Source organism: Salmo salar, chromosome 14, assembly GCF_965601325.2.
Source record: "Salmo salar chromosome 14, fSalSal1, whole genome shotgun sequence".
In the NCBI taxonomy this organism is placed as follows: domain Eukaryota; kingdom Metazoa; phylum Chordata; class Actinopteri; order Salmoniformes; family Salmonidae; genus Salmo; species Salmo salar.
Window position 1 is genome coordinate 45,680,104 of NC_138304.1, and position 23,002 is coordinate 45,703,105.

At 46.8% G+C, this 23,002-nt stretch overlaps 1 protein-coding gene across 1 annotated transcript in view; it reads right to left on the bottom strand.

The window, feature by feature from the left end:
- Window positions 1-10,359, bottom strand: part of slc1a7a (solute carrier family 1 member 7a) — a 119,927-nt gene extending 109,568 nt beyond the window's left edge. The window contains exon 1 of the mRNA XM_014141283.3: window positions 9,614-10,359. Within this exon, the coding sequence (XP_013996758.2) occupies window positions 9,614-9,754 (141 nt within the window). The 5' untranslated portion in view covers window positions 9,755-10,359. The remainder of the gene's footprint in view (window positions 1-9,613) is intronic.
- Between the last annotated feature and the right edge of the window lie 12,643 nt (window positions 10,360-23,002).

Sequence of the window (23,002 nt, forward strand, 5' to 3'; positions counted from 1 at the left end):
ACATGTCTGTGGGACTTGGGTGAAAAACACACACACGCACACAAACAGCTGGCATCGGGCCCTGGCATCTGCCGCCACAGGGCAAACAGGCTGGCATGTGGCATGTGGCAAACACACACACAGTTATATCTCCTTAATACAAATGTTAATGAATGAAAAACCCAGTGACGTTCTGGGACGTTGATCCTATCATGACCAATTCATGATTACTAACACTTGATGGTTCCTGTTGTCAAGGGCAATTCCACGAAAACGGATGCCAAACAAAAAAACGTTGATTTCAAAGTTTAACGAACCATACAACTCTATGCACAAGCAGAATTTCCCAAAACTCTGTTAAATATCTGCTCCTAGTTAAGATTCAAAGACGTCTGCAAAAAGAATGGGGTGTCAAAAATCTATTTTGATTATTGAAACACAGTAAGGGGCTCCCGAGTGGCGCATCAGTCTAAAGCACTGCATCTCAGTGCAAGAGATGTCACTATAGTACCTGGTTCGAATCCAGGCTGTATCACATGATTGGGAGTCCCATCGGGCGACGCACAATTGGCCCAGCGTTGTACGGGGTTAGGGTTTTTTCATCAACGGAATTTCATCACGGCTCCCTAATCTGTACTGTACAGAAATGCAATGATATAAATGTCATTCTCTCTTCTCATGGGTCCTTTAACATAGAAACGACCTCATGCAATGCATCTGTTAGGGGAGTCAAAGGGCAGAGAAGTACTTAGAGTAGCTCAGAGGCTTTTAAAGTGTTTTAAGTGGATATCTAGATTTGGGGAGATCAGGACTGAGTACCAAGTGGCACCCTATTTCCTATAAAATGCACTACTTTTGACTAGAGTCCTATCGGCCCTGGTCAAAAGAAGTGCACTCTATAATGAATAGGGTGCCATTTTGTACTCAGAGGTCAGTTTGAGCCAGTTGCTGTTAAAGGCATGACATGTCTTTCTAGTCTCTCAAATGAAGCAAATTAATCGGGTTAATCTTGCCAATAAAGGAATCCACAGATTATATTAGATTATCCTGCTGCCATATACTAGACTAGAGCATTCTGAGTTGGAATTACACAGTGGGTAACATCGGTAAGAAAAGGAAATAGCTGCAATAAACGTCAAGCTGGGGAATAACTACCGTTGTTAAAGTGCATAGAAACCATTGCTATCGCTCTGTGTGAGAAACAAATACGAGAAATACGGAGCAAACAAACATTAAACTTTTCCTCCCTCGATATGTGTGGGATCCTGTAGACGTTGTACTGTACATTGTCTTACGTCAGGTCGTGTCACTCCTATGCAACGGACATGAGAGTGGGGGTGGGAGAGTGAGGGTGGGAGAGGGGGATATGAAGAGCGGGATACGAAGAGTGGGGGTGGAAGAGTGGGGGTGGGAGAGTAGGGGTGGGAGAGGGGGATACAAAGAGTGGGGGTGGAAGAGTGGGATATGAAGAGTGGGGGTGGGAGAGTGGGGGTGGGAGAGTGGGATACGAAGAGTGGGGGTGGAAGAGTGGGATACGAAGAGTGGGGGTGGAAGAGTGGGGGTGGGAGAGTAGGGGTGGGAGAGGGGGATACAAAGAGTGGGGGTGGAAGAGTGGGATATGAAGAGTGGGGGTGGGAGAGGGGGGTACGAAGAGTGGGGGTGGAAGAGTGGGGGTGGGAAAGTGGAGGTTGTAGGCAGTGCACTGTGTACCTATCCACTCTTGATAGGAGTCACTCCTCAACTTCTCAACTCCTATTTACTATACAATTCTGGCTGCCCCTCCTGCCCTCGCGACCATCCCATGTCCTAATCAAACTGTCTCTTTTCAACCATTTTCTAACCACTATACCTCACAAGAAGTAGGAAAAGAGAGATCGAGAGAGAGAGAGAGAGAGAGAGAGAGAGTTAGAGAACACACCATGCATTGGCTGAAACAACAGTATGATCTTGCTTACCACTCAAACATTTGCGTTGCTTTTCCTCCATAGTACAGCCTAATCTATGTCAAATAATGCTACTGGATTCCCTACAACGACTGAGATTGTCTGTGTTTGAAGAGGATTTGGAACTGTAGAACTGTAGAACTGTAGAACTGACCTAGGGGCCTTTGTCAAGGAGACCACAGCCATAACAGAAGGTAGGAAGGAAGCGCATGGCACAGTAACAACAACCAACCACATCCAACTTGGTCAGCCATGGAAACTAAGAAAACTGGATATTTCTGGGAGGCCATCTAGAGGAGGCTTGTGGTACTGCTATCTCCACCAGGTCGAGCAGAAAAACAGCACATTTGAAAAGGTCTGTTTTTAACAAAAGTTCTTAGACAGAAGAGTAGCTATTGAGGAACTACAGAAAAACACAAACCTTCCCAAGGCACCGTAGAGCCGTCTTACACCATGTTGATTTTTCTATTATTTCTCTGCCTGATATAATGTACTCTCCTGAATCTCCTCCCCCACTATAATGTACTCTCCTGAATCTCCTCCCCCACTATAATGTACTCTCCTGAATCTCCTCCCCCACTATAATGTACTCTCCTGAATCTCCTCCCCCACTATAATGTACTCTCCTGAATCTCCTCCCCCACTATAATGTACTCTCCTGAATCTCCTCCCCCACTATAATGCACTCTCCAGAGTCTCCACCCCCACTATAATGTACTCTTCAGAGTCTCCACCCCCACTATAATGTACTCTCCAGAGTCTCCTCCCCCACTATAATGTACTCTCCAGAGTCTCCACCCCCACTATAATGTACTCTCCAGAGTCTCCACCCCCACTATAATGTACTCTCCAGAGTCGCCTCCCCCACTATAATGTACTCTCCAGAGTCTCCTCCCCACTATAATGTACTCTCCAGTGTCTCCTCCCCCACTATAATGTACTCTCCAGAGTCTCCTCCCCCACTATAATGTACTCTCCAGAGTCTCCACCCCCACTATAATGTACTCTCCAGAGTCTCCTCCCCCACTATAATGTACTCTCCAGTGTCTCCTCCCCCACTATAATGTACTCTCCAGAGTCTCCTCCCCCACTATAATGTACTCTCCAGAGTCTCCTCCCCCACTATAATGTACTCTCCAGAGTCTCCTCCCCCACTATAATGTACTCTCCAGTGTCTCCTCCCCCACTATAATGTACTCTCCAGAGTCTCCTCCCCCACTATAATGTACTCTCCAGTGTCTCCTCCCCCACTATAATGTACTCTCCAGAGTCTCCTCCCCCACTATAATGTACTCTCCAGAGTCTCCTCCCCCACTATAATGTACTCTCCAGTGTCTCCTCCCCCACTATAATGTACTCTCCAGAGTCTCCTCCCCCACTTACACGATTGCACTTTTTTGGGACTAATGTTTAAAACATTGTGCATTGAAGGAACAGGATGTTCAAAGGAAACCAACAGGAAGGATTTATAAAGTAGCAGTCAAAAGTTTGGCAACACCTTCTAATTCAAGGTCTTTTTTCTTTATTTTTACTATTTTCTACATTGTAGAATAATCAAAACTATGAAATAACACATATGGATTCATGTAGTAACCAAAAAAGTGTTAAACAAATCAAAATATATTTTATATTTGAGATTCTTTGAAGTAGCCACCCTTTGCCTTGATGACAGCTTTGCACACTCTTGGCATTCTCTCAACCAGCTTAACCTGGAATGCATTTTAATTAACAGATGTGCCTTGTTAAAAGTTCATTTGTGGACATTCTTTCCTTCTCTATGCATTTGAGCTAATCAGTTGTGTCCTGACAAGGTAGGGGTGGTATGCAGAAGATAGCCCTATTTGGTAAAAGACCAAGTCCATATTATGGAAAGAACAGCTTAAATAAACAAAGAGAAACGACAGTCCATCATTACTTTAAGACATGAAGGTCAGTCAATGCGGAACATTTCAAGAACTTTGAAAGTTTCTTCAACTGCAGTAGCAAAAACCATAAGGCGCTATAATGAAACTGGCTCTCGTGAGGACCGCCACAGGAAAGGAAGACCCAGAGTTACCTCTGCTGCAGAGGATAAGTTCATTAAAGTTACCAGCCTCAGAAATTGCAGCCTAAATAAATTCTTCACAGAGTTCAAGTAACAGACACATCTCAACTGTTCAGGCGGACACTGTGTGAATCAGGACTTCATGGTCGAATTGCTGCAAAGAAACCACTACTACAGGACACAAATAAGAAGAAGAGACTTGCTTGGGCCAAGAAACCTGAGCAATGGCCATTAGACTGGTGGAAATCTGTCCTTCGGTCTGATGAGTCCAAATTTGAGATTTTTGGTTCCGACCGCCATGTCTTTGTGAGATGCAGAGTAGGTGAAAAGATGATCTCCGCATGTGTGGTTCCCACCATGAAGCATGGAGGAGGAGGTGTGATGGTGCTTTTCTGGTGACACTGTCTGTGATTTATTTAGAATTCAAGGCACACTTAACCAGCATGGCTACCGCAGCATTCTGCAGCGATACACCATCCCATCTGGTGTGTGCTTAGTGGGACTGTCATTTGTTTTTCAACAAGACAATTTGACCAAGAAGGAGAGTGATGGAGTGCTGCATCCGATGACTTGGCCTCCACAATCACCCGACCTCAACCCAATTGAGATGGTTTGGGATGAGTTGGACCGCAGAGTGAAGGAAAAGCAGCCAACAAGTGGTCAGCATATGTGGGAACTCCTTCAATACTGTTGGAAAAGCATTCCAGGTGAAGCTGGTTGAGAGAATGCCAAGAATGTGCAACGCTGTAACTCAAGGCAGAGGTCGGCTACTTTGAAGAGCCAACCTTTGAGAGATATCCATGTTGTTTTGCAACTTCACAGTATTTTGTCCCTAAGAAACCTTGCTTTTCTAATATGATCCATTACTCTCTGCAGAGCCTGTCATCTTCGGATGTGTTCATATATTTATATATAATGTATAGCGTCACATATGTAGGATCTTAATTTGATCATCCTGTTGCAGGATAACTTTTTAACAAGGCTTCTGAAGTTTGTAACTTCAACTTTGAAATTTCTGACTTGATTTTCCTTTACAAAAAAATGTATCAACCCTTACAAAAATGCCTATGAATTATAATTAGCATAATCATTTGCATGTCTTGTTGCTGCAGGATTATTTTCCTGCTGTAGCAAACTGGCTCAAATTAAGATCCTATATCTAATCACATTTTTATTTTATTAGTCACATGCGCCGAATACAACAGGAATTTACCTTACAGTGAAATGCTTACTTACGAGCCCCTAACCAACAATGCAGTTTAAAAAAATACGGATAAGAATAAGAAATAAAAGTAACAAGTAATTAAAGAGTAGCAGTAAAATAACAATAGCGAGACTGTATACAGGGGGATACCGGTACAGAGTCAATGTCCATGACACCGGTTAGTTGAGGTAATATGTACATGTAGGTAGAGTTATTAAAGTGACTATGCATAGATGATAACAATAAAAGGGGGGGGGGGGCAATGCAAATAGTCTGAGTGGCCATTTGATTAGGTGTTCTGGAGTCTTATGGCTTGGGGGAGGAAGCTGTTAAGAAGCCTCTTGGACCTAGACTTGGTGCTCCGGTACCGCTTGCTGATCGGTAGCAGAGAGAACATTCTATGACTAGGGTGGCTGGAGTCTTTGACCATTTTTAGGGCCATCCTCTGACACCGCCTGGTATAGAGGTCCTGGATGGCAGGAAGCTTGGCCCCGGTGTTTTACAGGGCCGTTCACACTACCATCTGTAGTGCCTTGCAGTCGGTGGCCGAGCAGTTGCCATACCAGGCAGTGATGCACCCAGTCAGGATGCTCTCGATGGTGCAGCTGTAGAACCTTTTGAGGATCTGAGGACCCATGCCAAATCTTTTCAGTCTCCTGAGGGGGAATAGGTTTTGTCGTACCCTCTTCACGACTGTCTTGGTGTGCTTGGACCATGTTAGTTTGTTGGTGGTGTGGAAACGAAGGAACTTGAAGCTCTCAACCTGCTCCATTGCAGCCCCGTCGATGAGAATGGGGGCGTGCTCTGTCCTCTGTATCGAATTATACATACATTCTTGTTTAATTGCGTCAATTATTATAATTATTATGATGACACACTGGTACACAATTTAAACGTTTATTTTCATAACACACAGGACTGATTGAGTGTCGCACCCTACATGTGTAACATTAGCACAGCTGATTGTGTACATTGTTTGCAGTAATTCTCTTTGTAAAGGTAACTTGAACAGGATGCCCTCAAACTAATTACAGTATTACAGTAATTACATGATATTCTGTTATGTATCTGATAAAAACTGAATGTCTAGCGGGAAACGCTGCCGCCTGCAGCCTGTTATCTACAGCGTGGGTACTGGTTAGGTATCTCAACCCGAACCCACCACTACTCTGCATCTGCCTTCCTCTGTATCCCCATGTCTTTTTTTTACAATTGTCTCTGTCCAAGTAAAGTGAATATACCAGCCCTATAAAATATTTTTAAAAAAGAACAAGCAAACAGCCAATAACACCAGTGTGCTGCGTTTTAGCCCATCTATGTGACTGACAGCAAAGCCTCAACAGCCACTAGCAATCCTTAATCTCATCAATTATCAGACCGATGACAAGTCTGAGACCGATGTGAAGTCTGAGACCGATGTGAAGTCTGAGACCGATGTGAAGTCTGAGACCGATGAGAAGTCGCCTATTTTGTCCACAGACAGGACAAGTGAAGCCAAACAAATCCACAGGGACGGGATCCGTTGGCATTACCCAACATCATGAATCACCACATGAGTTGAAGTGTCTGGAAGTGCTAGAATTTTAAAATAATTTTTTGGGCTGAGCAACCCAGCTATTTTGTAAACAGAAACAGTGTCTCTTTCCGTAAGTCAGTCTGAGCAGTGTCATCCTAGAGACAGAGCCGTGAAGTACTGTAGTACTGTAGTACTCTAGCCGCTAAACTACAGCAGCCATTGGTACTGCAACATTACAGAGCTCGTCTGTACAGCAACAGCTTATAGAGCTTATAGGTCCCCCTCTTTCTCTACCCACCTCAGCTCTCAAACACGTACTGTAACACTCACAGACCTAGCTGCAACATGAGTGTGCCTTATGAGCACAACACAAAACGTTCAAAAGACATTCAAAAGACGTCATTCAAACAATTTTGTTCACCCTTCAATCACACAGGTGAAGGTTGGTATTGTCACTTGCTATGACAACAATGTGGGTTATAGGTAGGTGGGAGAAAAGCCGTCTGTGTGAGGACAGGTTAGCGTATGTTTTTGGGATATTTTTTTGGAGTACACTGAAGGGTTTTTTTCAGGGCTAGGGGGACAGTGGGACCAGTGGACAGGGAGAACCAACAGGGGACAGAGGGACCAGTGGAAAGAGAGAACCAACAGGGGACAGAGGGACCAGTGGACAGGGAGAACCAACAGGGGACAGAGGGACCAGTGGACAGGGAGGACCAACAGGGGACAGAGGGACCAGTGGAAAGAGAGAACCAACAGGGGACAGAGGGACCAGTGGACAGGGAGAACCAACAGGGGACAGAGGGACCAGTGGACAGGGAGGACCAACAGGGGACAGAGGGACCAGTGGAAAGAGAGAACCAACAGGGGACAGAGGGACCAGTGGACAGGGAGAACCAACAGGGGACAGAGGGACCAGTGGACAGGGAGGACCAACAGGGGACAGAGGGACCAGTGGACAGGGAGGACCAACAGGGGACAGTGGGACCCGTGGACAGAGAGGACCAACAGAGGACAGAGGGACCAGTGGACAGGGAGGACCAACAGGGGACAGAGGGACCCGTGGACAGGGAGGAACAACAGGGAACAGAGGGACCAGTGGACAGAGAGAACCAACAGGGGACAGAAGGACCCGTGGACAGGGAGGACCAACAGGGGACAGAGGGACCCATGGACAGGGAGGACCAACAGGGGACAGAGGGGCCAGTGGACAGGGAGGACGAACAGGGGACAGAGGGACCAGTGGACAGGGAGGACAAACAGGGAACAGAGGGTCCAGTGGACAGAGAGAACCAACAGGGGACAGAGGGACCAGTGGACAGGGAGGACCAACAGGGGACAGAGGGACCAGTGGACAGGGAGGACCAACAAGGGACAGAGGAACCAGAGGACAGGGAGGACCAACAGGGGACAGAGGGATAGTGGAGGGGTGGGGTGGGGGGTTGGACAGACAGAGGGTTTTAGGGATAGTGGAGGGGTGGGAGGTTGAGCGGGTATGGGAACAGGGGACCCAGGTGTTTCTGGAACAGAGTACTTCTAACTGTAGGTGTGAGGGAACAGGTCTTTTAGGGACGGTGGAACGAGAGAACAGGTCCCTTAGGGAGGGTGGGGCGAGGAAACAGGTCCTTTAGGGACGGTGGGGCGAGGGAACAGGTCCTTTAGGGACGGTGGGGCGAGGGAACAGGTCCTTTAGGGACGGTGGGGTGAGGGAACAGGTCCTTTAGGGACGGTGGGGTGAGGGAACAGGTCCTTTAGGGACGGTGGGGCGAGGGAACAGGTCCTTTAGGGACGGTGGGGTGAGGGAACAGGTCCTTTAGGGACGGTGGGGTAAGGGAACAGGTCCTTTAGGGACGGTGGTGTGAGGGAACTGGTCCTTTAGGGACGGTGGGGTGAGGGAACAGGTCCTTTAGGGACGGTGGGGTGAGGGAACAGGTCCTTTAGGGACGGTGGGGTGAGGGAACAGGTCCTTTAGGGACGGTGGGGTAAGGGAACAGGTCCTTTAGGGACGGTGGGGTGAGGGAACAGGTCCTTTAGGGACGGTGGGGCGAGGAAACAGGTCCTTTAGGGACGGTGGGGCGAGGGAACAGGTCCTTTAGGGATGGTGGGGCGAGGGAACAGGTCCTTTAGGGATGGTGGGGTGAGGGAACAGGTCCTTTAGGGACGGTGGGGCGAGCAAACAGGTCCTTTAGGGACGGTGGAACGAGAGAACAGGTCCCTTAGGGAGGGTGGGGCGAGGAAACAGGTCCTTTAGGGATGGTGGGGTGAGGGAACAGGTCCCTTAGGGACGGTGGGGCGAAGGAACAGGTCCTTTAGGGACGGTGGGGTGAGGGAACAGGTCCTTTAGGGACGGTGGGGTAAGGGAACAGGTCCTTTAGGGACGGTGGGGTGAGGGAACAGGTCCTTTAGGGACGGTGGGGTGAGGGAACAGGTCCTTTAGGGACGGTGGGGCGAGGGAACAGGTCCTTTAGGGACGGTGGGGTGAGGGAACAGGTCCTTTAGGGACGGTGGGGCGAGGGAACAGGTCCTTTAGGGACGGTGGAACGAGAGAACAGGTCCCTTAGGGAGGGTGGGGCGAGGGAACAGGTCCTTTAGGGACGGTGGTGTGAGGGAACAGGTCCTTTAGGGACGGTAGGGTGAGGAAACAGGTCCTTTAGGGATGGTGGTGTGAGGAAACAGGTCCTTTAGGGACGGTGGGGCGAGGGAACAGGTCCTTTAGGGACGGTGGTGTGAGGGAACAGGTCCTTTAGGGACGGTGGGGTGAGGGAACAGGTCCTTTAGGGACGGTGGGGTGAGGGAACAGGTCCTTTAGGGATGGTGGGGCGAGGGAACAGGTCCTTTAGGGACGGTGGGAATAACTATTGAAGGGAGGGTTTTGGTTGGGGGAGGGAGGGAACAGGACACCCTGCAGGTGTTTGTTTGACACTGACCTGGTCTGAGAGCTGCTTGCCCCGCAGGTGGAACCCCATCATGCAGCCGATGACAACGGCCAACACAGACAGGATGAGGAGCCCATTCTGCGCACACACATTCTTTACCCGACCCCAAACCTCCGAAAAGTTCACCGCCATCCTGACTCCCCCGGAAAGTCCTCCACAGTCCCTGGCTGGTCACTCACTCCACCAGAGTCCCTGGCTGGTCACTTCACTCAGCCATAAAGAGCAAGGTCTATATGGGACACGCGACAGACCGGACGGCAGGAGACAGAGAGATAGAAGACGGGGGAGGAGATATGGAAACAGAGAGCCTTGGACAGAAGGGAGGGACTGAAGAATGAAAGAGAGAAAAAAGACTGAATTGGGGAAGAGATGGATTGAGAGAAAAGGGAGTAGGTGGAGGAAGTAGAGGTTGGCCAAAACAAAGGGAAGAAGGCAGTAGTTGTCCTCCTCAGATAAAGCACTTTAGGGGGTTTCTGCGATAAAGCTCTCTGTCATTCCACACAGGACTAAAAGCATCACACTTTCCAGGCACACACACGGTATTTCTCTCTCTCTCTTTCTCTCTTCTCTCTCTCTTCGCTCTCTCTCTTCTCTCTCTCTTCACTCTCTCTCTTGTTCTCTCTCTCGTTCTCTTGTTATCTCTCTCTTCTCTCTTGCTCTCTCGTTCTCTTGTTATCTCTCTCAAAATGTTTGAGTGGTAAGCAAGATCATACTGTTGTTTCAGCCAATGCATGGTGTGTTCTCTCTCTCTCTCTCTCTCTCTCTCTCTCTCTCTCTCTCTCTCTCTCTCTCTCTCTCTCTCTCTCTCTCTCCAGTAGGGGGCTCTAGTGACAGCTGGCAGTACTGTTCTCAGGGTTAATACATTAGATCCTATTAGGAGCGGCCATGACGAGCTATGCACACACATACACACACACACACACACAGACACACACACACACACACACACACACAAACACACATACACACATGCAAACACACACTTCACTGTGCTGCGTTATTGGGATATCAGCAAGATGGATTAAAGACCTACCAACAATTGGACAGAGGATTATTCCAACAACAACGAGTGTAAAACAACTGGCCTGGGTAGGGGAGGAGGGGAAGAGGAGAGGAGGGGAGGAGGGGAAAGAGGAGAGGAGGGGGAGGGGAGGAGGGGGAAGAGGAGAGGAGGGGGAGGGGAGGAGGGGAAAGAGGAGAGGAGGGGGAGGGGAGGAGGGGAAAGAGGGGAGGAGGGGGAGGGGAGGAGGGGAAAGAGGAGAAGAGGGGGAGGGGAGGAGGGGGAAGAGGAGAGGAGGAGGAGGGGAGGAGGAGGAAGAGGAGAGGAGGAGGAGGAGGGGAAGAGGAGATGAGGGGGAGGGGAGGAGGAGGAAGAGGGGAGGAGGGGGAGGGGAGGAGGGGAAAGAGGAGAGGAGGGGGAGGGGAGGAGGGGGAAGAGGAGAGGAGGAGGAGGGGAGGAGGAGGAAGAGGAGAGGAGGAGGAGGAGGGGAAGAGGAGAGGAGGGGGAGGGGAGGAAGAGGAATAGGAGATGAGGAGGAGGGAACGAGGGGGAAGAGGAGGGGGAGGGGAAGAGGGGAAAGAGAAGAGGAGGGGTAGGGGAGGAGGGGGAAGAGTAGAGGAGGGGTAGGGGAGGAGGGGGAAGAGGAGAGGAGGGGGAGGGGAGGAGGGGAAAGAGGAGAGGAGGAGGAAGAGGAGGAGGGGGAAGAGGAGAGGAGGGGGAGGGAAGGAGGGGGAAGAGGAGGAGGGGGAAGAGGATGAGGAAGAGGGAAGGAGGAGGAAGAGGAGGAGGGGGAAGAGGATGAGGAGCGGGAAGAGGCGGAGGAGGATGTGGAAGAGGGGAAAGTGGAAGCGAGAGAAGGGGAGGAGGAGGGGGAGGAGGAGGAGGAGGAGGAAGAGGAGGAGGGGGATCAGAAGTCTGATGGCACTATGGTATGAGAAGAGCGCCTGCTAAATTAACTTAATATAAATGTGTATGTTAAAATGGACAATTGCAAAGCATGCTGAGTATTATTCCAATGAGGTGTTGTCTAAGAGGATACAGCTTGTGTCCAAATTGACTTTTAGTAGCAGGTGTGGGAGAACTTACGCAGCAGGTTAGGAGAATTAACGTAGCAGGTTAGGAGAATTAACGTAGCAGGTTAGGAGAATTAACGTAGCAGGTTAGGAGAATTAACGTAGCCGGTTAGGAGAATTAACATAGCATGTTAGGAGAATTAGGTTAAGCTGTATCCCATCTATAGCCTCGTGAGCTCATGAGATCAGGACTGTTCGTACGAGGCTATCCCATCTAGACATGACCCCGAAACAAGGTCAATCACAATACCCAGTGTGCTTTGCAGTTCATTTTGGTATGTTAATTTTCACATATACATTTACATTTTGGTCATTGAGCAGACAGTCTTATCCAGAGTGACAGTGCATTTAACTACGGTAGAAAAACAACAACATATCCCAGTCATAGTAAGTAAAACGTTTCTGTAATCGTTACTGAGAATGTTGCTGCTGTTCGGGCCAGATACTTACAAATGCATTTCAAAACACAAAATACATGTATTTTAATTTCATACATTTAAAAAAAAGTATTTTGTAGTTTATTTTGAACTTTATGGTATACACAGTCTAATGTATGAGGGAGAGACTTACTGCTGCATGCCAGGTGTGAGGAGAGACTTACTGCTGCATGCCAGGTGTGAGGGAGAGAATTACTGCTGCATGCCAGGTGTGAGGGAGAGACTTACTGCTGCATGCCAGGTGTCAGGGAGAGAATTACTGCTGCATGCCAGGTGTGAGGAGAGACTTACTGCTGCATGCCAGGTGTGAGGAGAGACTTACTGCTGAATGCCAGGTGTGAGGAGAGACTTACTGCTGCATGCCAGGTGTGAGGAGAGACTTACTGCTGCATGCCAGGTGTGAGGAGAGACTTACTGTTGCATGCCAGGTGTGAGGAGAGACTTAGTGCTGCATGCCAGGTGTGAGGGAGAGACTTACTGCTGCATGCCAGGTGTGAGGGAGAGACTTACGGCTGCATGCCAGGTGTGAGGGAGAGAATTACTGCTGCATGCCAGGTGTGAGGGAGAGAATTACTGCTGCATGCCAGGTGTGAGGAGAGACTTACTGCTGCATGCCAGGTGTGAGGAGAGACTTACTGCTGAATGCCAGGTGTGAGGAGAGACTTACTGCTGCATGCCAGGTGTGAGGGAGAGAATTACTGCTGCATGCCAGGTGTGAGGGAGAGACTTACTGCTGAATGCCAGGTGTGAGAGAGAGAGTTACTGCTGAATGCCAGGTATGAGGGAGAGACTTACTGCTGAATGCCAGGTGTGACGGGAGAGACTTACTGCTGCATGCCAGGTGTGAGGGAGAGAATTACTGCTGCATGCCAGGTGTGAGGAGAGACTTACTGCTGCATGCCAGGTGTAAGGAGAGACTTACTGTTGCATGCCAGGTGTGAGGAGAGACTTACTGCTGCATGCCAGGTGTGAGGGAGAGACTTACTGCTGCATGCCAGGTGTGAGGAGAGACTTACTGCTGCATGCCAGGTGTGAGGAGAGACTTACTGCTGAATGCCAGGTGTGAGGGAGAGACTTACTGCTGCATGCCAGGTGTGAGGGAGAGACTTACTGCTGCATGCCAGGTGTGAGGGAGAGACTTACGGCTGCATGCCAGGTGTGAGGGAGAGAATTACTGCTGCATGCCAGGTGTGAGGGAGAGAATTACTGCTGCATGCCAGGTGTGAGGAGAGACTTACTGCTGCATGCCAGGTGTGAGGAGAGACTTACTGCTGAATGCCAGGTGTAAGGAGAGACTTACTGCTGCATGCCAGGTGTGAGGGAGAGAATTACTGCTGCATGCCAGGTGTGAGGAGAGACTTACTGCTGCATGCCAGGTGTGAGGAGAGACTTACTGCTGAATGCCAGGTGTGAGGAGAGACTTACTGCTGCATGCCAGGTGTGAGGAGAGACTTACTGCTGCATGCCAGGTGTGAGGAGAGACTTACTGTTGCATGCCAGGTGTGAGGAGAGACTTAGTGCTGCATGCCAGGTGTGAGGGAGAGACTTACTGCTGCATGCCAGGTGTGAGGGAGAGACTTACGGCTGCATGCCAGGTGTGAGGGAGAGAATTACTGCTGCATGCCAGGTGTGAGGGAGAGAATTACTGCTGCATGCCAGGTGTGAGGAGAGACTTACTGCTGCATGCCAGGTGTGAGGAGAGACTTACTGCTGAATGCCAGGTGTGAGGAGAGACTTACTGCTGCATGCCAGGTGTGAGGGAGAGAATTACTGCTGCATGCCAGGTGTGAGGGAGAGACTTACTGCTGAATGCCAGGTGTGAGAGAGAGAGTTACTGCTGAATGCCAGGTATGAGGGAGAGACTTACTGCTGAATGCCAGGTGTGAGGAGAGACTTACTGCTGCATGCCAGGTGTGAGGGAGAGAATTACTGCTGCATGCCAGGTGTGAGGAGAGACTTACTGCTGCATGCCAGGTGTAAGGAGAGACTTACTGTTGCATGCCAGGTGTGAGGAGAGACTTACTGCTGCATGCCAGGTGTGAGGGAGAGACTTACTGCTGCATGCCAGGTGTGAGGAGAGACTTACTGCTGCATGCCAGGTGTGAGGAGAGACTTACTGCTGAATGCCAGGTGTGAGGGAGAGACTTACTGCTGCATGCCAGGTGTGAGGGAGAGACTTACTGCTGCATGCCAGGTGTGAGGGAGAGACTTACGGCTGCATGCCAGGTGTGAGGGAGAGAATTACTGCTGCATGCCAGGTGTGAGGGAGAGAATTACTGCTGCATGCCAGGTGTGAGGAGAGACTTACTGCTGCATGCCAGGTGTGAGGAGAGACTTACTGCTGAATGCCAGGTGTGAGGAGAGACTTACTGCTGCATGCCAGGTGTGAGGGAGAGAATTACTGCTGCATGCCAGGTGTGAGGGAGAGACTTACTGCTGAATGCCAGGTGTGAGAGAGAGACTTACTGCTGAATGCCAGGTATGAGGGAGAGACTTACTGCTGAATGCCAGGTGTACGGGAGAGACTTACTGCTGCATGCCAGGTGTGAGGGAGAGACTTACTGCTGAATGCCAGGTGTGAGGAGAGACTTACTGCTGCATGCCAGGTGTGAGGGAGAGAATTACTGCTGCATGCCAGGTGTGAGGAGAGACTTACTGCTGCATGCCAGGTGTGAGGAGAGACTTACTGTTGCATGCCAGGTGTGAGGAGAGACTTACTGCTGCATGCCAGGTGTGAGGGAGAGACTTACTGCTGCATGCCAGGTGTGAGGAGAGACTTACTGCTGCATGCCAGGTGTGAGGAGAGACTTACTGCTGAATGCCAGGTGTGAGGGAGAGACTTACTGCTGCATGCCAGGTGTGAGGGAGAGACTTACTGCTGCATGCCAGGTGTGAGGAGAGACTTACTGCTGTATGCCAGCTGTGAGGAGAGACTTACTGCTGAATGCCAGGTGTGAGGGAGATACTTACTGCTGAATGCCAGGTGTGAGGGAGAGACTTACTGCTGCATGCCAGGTGTGAGGGAGAGACTTACTGCTGAATGACAGGTGAGAGGGAGAGACTTACTGCTGAATGCTAGGTGTGAGGGAACCATACATAATCCTGTGCTGATTTTAGTTAACCTGACGATGTGTTTAATCGAGTAAAACCAGGCCTCCCGGCTCCTCCCTGATCCTGCGTTTGACCATAGGGCCACACAGACCCATTCACCCAAACCCATGATCACTGTTTGTATGGAACGTTGGCATATTGGCAGTTCATTCAAAAAAATTATGGAATCATTCCACTAAAACTGGCTGGCTATCTAGCTAACAAACATATTCATTGTTTTTCACAATATTTGATGAGTTATTTGATTAAAGTTTTCCTGTTACCAAAATGGACGATTTTTTGTCATGTTGCTAGTATTCCAATTCCTGTTCTAAAGCTCTAATATGTAATTCTATGCCCATGACCCAGAGTTGCCGCCCTGTCACCCACCAGACTGTGGGAGGGATAGAGAGAGGGAGAGGGGGAGAGAGAGGGATAGATTGTGGGAGAGGGCTAGATAGAGAAAGTAAGTACATTGTTACATCATGCCAATAAAGCAAACTGAATTGAATTGAAACAGAGAGAGAGAGAGAGAGAGAGAGAGAGAGAGAGAGAGAGATAGTACACAGTGGCAGAATACCTGACCACTGTTCCTTTGGGACTTTAACTATTTGCACATCGTTACACCACTGTATATAGACATAATATACTGTTCATTTTTATTGTTTATTTCACTTTTGTTTATTATCTACTTCACTTGCTTTGGAAAGTTAACATGTGTTTCCCATGCCAATAAAGCCCTTAAATTTAATGTAATTGAAATTACATTGAGAGAAAGAGAGAGAGAGAGAGAGAGAGAGAGAGAGAGAGAGAGAGCGAGGAGAGAGAGCTTCCAGAGTTCCAAATTGAGTAGCAGTTGCTGAAAAAAATTAGCTCCTACAAATATTGAGATTTACATGGTTTTTAGAGTGAAGTATATTGCAAAAAGCAAAAGAAAACTGCAAGACTGAATAGGAGATAAAACAAGCAACAAACGAAGAAGGCAGGCTTTTGAAAAAGTAATAATTTTTCATAAAATTGTAGTTATCTTAGCTAGCTGAATTGTTTACCAGTTGCTAAGCAGTTGCTAGGGACTCTCCGAAAAGAAGCTAGCTAGCTAACAAAAAATAGCTTGTTAACAAACGAATAGAAAGACAAAATAAGGACAGAAGACAAAGGACATCAAAGGAAAACAGTCCTCTAAAGACACAAGAGACAATAATACAAGAAACTATGCTGTTTTGGAAAAGGTAGGCTTATATTGCAACATTGTAGCCAACATCACCAGCGTTGCTATGGAAATTGTTTACCCACCAGACATCCAAACAGAAAGCTAAGAAAAGCTTTGATGATGGGACAGAACCATGAATGCCTGTTTGCAGATCTTACCAGTTGAGAAACAAGAGCAAATGTAATATGTAATTGCAAATGAGGGCACATATGGAAAAGGGTTATTTGCAACCATTTCCTTTTCTCAAAATAGAGAGGCATCAGCCAAGGATGTCAGATCAGCATTTTTGAAGAAGCTGACCAGAGCAACATGTATTAAACAGTGAACTTCTACAATAATGGAACTGTATTGATACAAGGCAATAATTCAAGCCTCCAGGCTTTAGAGAATATGTTTGCTACCCTAAAAGTAGAATTTGAACTCATCTCAGAAACTGAGGAAGAAGTAAAGGAAGGAGATGATGGAGAAAAGCAGGCCCCAATGGTCTCTGTGACCCAGCAAGAAGCCCTCAGTGTCCCTCTACCTACCTCATCTGCAGCAGACAGAGCCAAGGACATGCCTACAGCACCAAGAACACCTGCTATGCAACGATTCCACAACACCCTCTCTCTAGTCGAAGCAGAGGTCATAGAACTTAGAACAAGCTTCAAGATGAGGACACTGTCCAGAAACGAAATGAAGAGATGAAACAGTTCAGGGAGGAGAGCAGAGCATCTATTGCTAAATTGGAAAGCAGAATGGACAAGCTGAGTCAGACAAATGATGACCTCAGAGACCATCTGAGCACAACAAGAGAGGAGCTAGAACAGAGAGAGAGGTACATTGACCCCCTCAACCAGCAGCTAGTTATTATGTCCTCTGCATCAAGAGAACATGTCCACCAGCTTGGTACAACCCAGGCAGAGCCTGAGACCAGCATAACCAGCATGGCCTCCACCACACAGCCTGATGACACTGCACCAGCCTACCAGTCTGCTCCAGCCCAGGTCAGCCAACCAGCTTCCCAGTCTGTTCCAACACAGTCTGCTCCAACACAGTCTGCTCCAGCCTATGTCAACCTACCAGCCTCCCAGTCTGCTCCAGCCCAGGTCAGCCAACCAGCTTCCCAGTCTGTTCCAACACAGTCTGCTCCAACACAGTCTGCTCCAGCCTATGTCAACCTACCAGCCTCCCAGTCTGCTCCAGCCCAGGTCAGCCAACCAGCCACCCAGTGTGCTCCAGCCAGACAATCACCCACAACTGCAATCCTTATTGATTCAAATGGGAAGTTCTTAGTCCAGGAAAGATGATTCCCTAGAAACCAGATGTATAAGGTCTGTTGTCCTACAACTGACAGTGCAATGCAGCTACTCAGTCAGACCAGGGTTGACACCCTTGACAACATCATCATCCACACAGGCACAAACAACCTTCATTCCAAAGGTGGAAATGTATCTGGGGCAGTGAGAAGAGTGGCAGAACGGGCACAGGCTATGTTCCCAACAACCAATATAGTTGTGTCCACCCTCTTACCAAGAAAAGACTTCCCAGGACAGTTGATGGACAAAATAAATCAACAGATCACTATGGACTGTGCCTCACTGCTCAACGTCAGAACGGCTCACCATCCCACTCTGACATGTCAACACTTATACCATAATGTACATCTTGATCAGGACAGTATCAGAACCTTTGTTATGGACCTAAAGAATGGAACACTTGGCAGGGACCCACACACCCATCACCCCAGCAGCAGAGGCCCCCCGCTCCACCTTCTGAAACAACAATACCCCCACCATCCCCAGGAGAGAAGAGCCAGACATGGCTTATTACAGCACAGCTCTACTAGACCAGGCCCATCACAACACAGCTCTACTAGACCCGGCCCATCACAACACAGCTCTACTAGACCCCATCACAACACAGCTCTACTAGACTAGGCCCATCACAACACAGCTCTACTAGACCCCATCACAACACAGCTCTACTAAACCCGGCCCATCACAACACAGCTCTACTAGACCCCATCACAACACAGCTCTACTAAACCCGGCCCATCACAACACAGCTCTACTAGACCCGGCCCATCACAACACAGCTCTGCTAGACCAGGCCCATTACAACACAGCTCTACTAGACCCGGCCCATCACAACACAGCTCTGCTAAACCCGGCCCATCACAATACAGCTCTACTAGACCCGGCCCATCACAACACAGCTCTGCTAAACCCGGCCCATCACAATACAGCTCTACTAGACCCGGCCCATCACAACACAGCTCTACTAGACCTGGGCCTTCACAACACAGCTCTACTAGACCCGGCCCATCACAACACAGCTCTACTAGACCAGGCCCATCACAACACAGCTCTACTAGACCCGGCCCATCACAACACAGCTCTACTAGACCCCATCACAACACAGCTCTACTAAACCCGGCCCATCACAACACAGCTCTACTAGACCCCATCACAACACAGCTCTACTAAACCCGGCCCATCACAACACAGCTCTACTAGACCCGGCCCATCACAACACAGCACTACCAGACCCGGCCCATCACAACACAGCTCTACTAGACCAGGCCCATCACAACACAGCTCTACTAGACCCCATCACAACACAGCTCTGCTAGACCAGGCCCATCACAACACAGCACTACTAGATCCAGCCCATCACAACACACCACTGACCACTACTCCAGGGTCGGGCAGAACACTGTTCTTCAGAGAAGTGGACCACATGATGCATTCCACACCATGTGTCATTCAGATCATCAGCCTACATATGCTGAGGTAACCTCTGGCAAAAGACACCTAGAACAATCAGAGATTGGAGAGGTGCGCCAACTACTGCATCTAATATGCAGACTACTGTGCTAGACAGACACTTTAATCTTTAATTCACACGCACACACACACACACACACACACACACACACACACACACACACACACACACACACACACACACACACACACACATTCACATACACACACACATACACAGGGTTGCAGATTGCATTGTACTGTACTTTTTTGTGCAATCTTATTCCATTCTTATTCATTTGTTTACAGCTATTCTTTATTTTATTGGCACTGATATTATAATAATAATTATATGTAATGGTGTGTGTGTGTGTGTGTGTGTGTGTGTGTGTGTGAAACATGGTGTCATGGAGACATAGAAACTCAGTGTCCCTCAGGCTATAGAGAAAGTTTACTACCATCAATCAAACATAAAAATATTAAATGGGGCCAGGACTCAGGTGGAATAATCATTTGGCATAAGCAGGACTTAGCACTGAATAAAATGAAACCACATTTGGCTATAACTTAACAAAGGTACAATCTATTGCGACAATGATGTATACATATGTGCAGCTTATGCTCCTCCTTCAGATTCATCATATTATGATGATCAGTTTTTTGACAATCTCCATACAGAAATCATTTAATTTCAGGCAGAAGGTAAAGTGCTTCTTTGTGGAGATTTCAATGCAAGAACAGGTTCTGAGCCTGACTACACTGATACGGGAGGTAACCACCACATATTTGGACACCCCTCCTTGTACAGCAGCCCTATTATAAATAATAGAAACAGTCCTGACCAAATATTCAACAAAAATGGGAAGGAGTTAGTGCACCTCTGTCGAGCCTTAGGCCTGTACATGCTTAATGGTAGAATTAGAGGGGACTCTTTAGGTCGGTTTACTTCCTGCTCAGCTCTTGGGACAAGTGTAGTCGATTATGCCATCACTGACTTCGACCCCTCCTCCATTAGTGCATTCACTGTCAGACCACAGACACCATTGTCAGATCACAGTCAGATCAACGGGTTTCTGAAGAAATTAACCGGCAATATTCATTCAAAAAAAGAGCCCAATAAACTCTACAACATAAACCAATCGTACAGATGGGCTCAAAACAGTGCAGAGAGATTCATTGAAACATTGAACTGAAATGAAATGACGAACTCTATACAGTTCTTCAATAACTCACAATACCAAAACAATAAAGAAGGTGTCAATTCGGCTACTCAAAACATTAATTGCATTTTCCAAAAAGAAGCATCAAAAGCAAATTTGAGAAAACCAAAGAAATGCAACATTAGAAACAAAAATCAAAATGTTTCTGAAAAATGTTTTGACAGCGAATGTAAAACAATTATAAAACATCTAAGACAAATGTCAAATGAAAAACATAAGCAACAAAACAACCCAGAAGTACCTTATGAATACTTTGAAACTCTGAAACAGTATAAACCTACACTGAAACGCAAGAAATGTAATTATACCAATAAGACTCTTCATGAAATTGAAAACGCAATTGACCAAAATCAGTTCTGGTACATGTGGAACAGTTTAAGCACGACAAAGCCACAAGAATTAGCCATACAAGATGAAGGAATTTGGAAAACTTATTTTGATAATCTATACAAAAACAACCCACAAAAAGACTTACAACATAACCAATTAGAAATTCAAGAAAAATGTTACATCCTTGATTCAGTCATTAAAAATAACCAAAATCCATTAGATTACCCAATAACCCAACAAGAACTAAATGAAAAGATCATATCTATAAAATTAAAGAAAGCTTGTGGTCTAGATAACATCAGAAATTAAAGTTTCAAAATGCTGTGCTTAAATTGTTCAACATGGTATTATTATTCAAGAATTCAAATCTTTCTTCAAGAAAAAAATGTAATAAGTAAATGTCAAATTGGCTTTCTCCCTAACCATCGCACTACTGACCATATATACACCTTACACACACTAATTAATAAACACGTCCACCGAAAAAGAGAGGGAAAAATCTTTGCTTGCTTTATTGACTTTAAAAAAGCATTTGATTCTATTTGGCACAAAGGGCTACTTTACAAAATTCTCCAAAGTGGGCTTGGTGGTAAGATGTATGAAAGAATAAAATGTATGTACACAGAAAACAAGTGTGCAATAAAAATCCAAAACCAAAGAACATAATTATTTTCACAACATCGAAGTGTGAGACAAGGCTGCAGTTTGAGTCCAAATCTTTTCAACATTTATATCAATGAATTAGCAGCCATGTTGGACCATTCTCCAGCCCCAGGACTTACACTATTTGACACAGAGGTAAAATACCTGCTATATGCTGATGATTTGGTACTCACCAACCAAAGAAGGTCTTCAACAGAACCATAACATTCTAGAGCAATATTGCCATAATTGGGCCCTGGCAATACATTTAAAAAAAAAACTAAAATCATGATTTCCCCCCCAAAAAACAGATGTCAGAAACACAAATATAAATTCACCCTGAACAACACCATAATTGAACACACTAAAAATTACTCGTACCTTGGTCTGACCATATCTGCATCGGGAAACTTTAGTATGGCAGTGAATGTACTCAAAGAAAAAGCCTGCAGAGCATTGTATGCAACAAAAATGAAATTATTCAAAATCAACATCCTAATTAGAATTTGGACCAAAATATTTGACTGTATAATCCTACCAATAGCTCTTTATGGAAGTGAGGTTTGGGGGCCACTCAATAAACTGGACTTTAAAATGTGGGACAAACATCCAATTGAAGCCCTACGTGCAGAATTCTGTCGGAAAATTCTACAAGTCTAGAGAAATACACCAACTGATGCATGTAGGGCAGAATTGGGCCGCTTTCCAGTGGTAATGAAAATACAGAAAATATCATAATTTTTTTTGCTACATCTAAATTCAAGTCTGCAATTTAAAGCACCAAACCCAAGAGCTGGGCCCAGAAACAATCCCTCTCAGTAAGCTGGTGATGGACCTAACCAACCAAGCTGACACCAGCACTGCTTCAAAAGAAAGAACAAAATCATGAACCAATTAAAGGACTCATATTTACAAAATTGGAAAAACGAAACAAAATCCCAAAGACGACTAAATTGCTATCTGGCACTAAACAGAGAATATGAATTGGCTGATTATCTCTACTCTGTCAGAGATACGAAGCAGAGACAGATCCTTACCAAGTACAGGCTGAGTGACCACCAATTGCCAATAGAAACCGGCAGACATATAAAGACATGGCTACTCAAAGAGGAGTGTGTATGTGGTCACTGCACGACAGGGTAGGTAGAAAGAGAGATGCACTTTCTCCTTTACTGTGATAAATATTCCTCACCAAGATATTAATTATTCACAGAAATGACTACATTTATTCCAGATTTTAACATATTAATCTCAGAGGAAAAACTAAAAATACTCATTGGTGAAGGAGCAATGGCTCCTCTTTCAGCCAAATATGTATTTGCCTGCCATAGCCTGAGGGATACTGAATAATAACATCTGCATAGTAAACAGTAACTTACTTATTATTAGTATTATTGTCATTACTATTATTGTTATTACTATTATTATTGTTGTTGTGATTATTATTCCAAATAGTAGTGGTACGGGTAGTAGGGTGATGGTAGTGATAGCAGTTTAGTGATGGTGGTGGTAGTAGTAGTAATGATGATGGTAGTTGTAGTACTGATGGTGAAAATAACAACTATGTAGTTATAAGTTAGTTGTAGTTTCATTTTCCGTGTTTAGCTTTTTATATATATTACATTTCTACT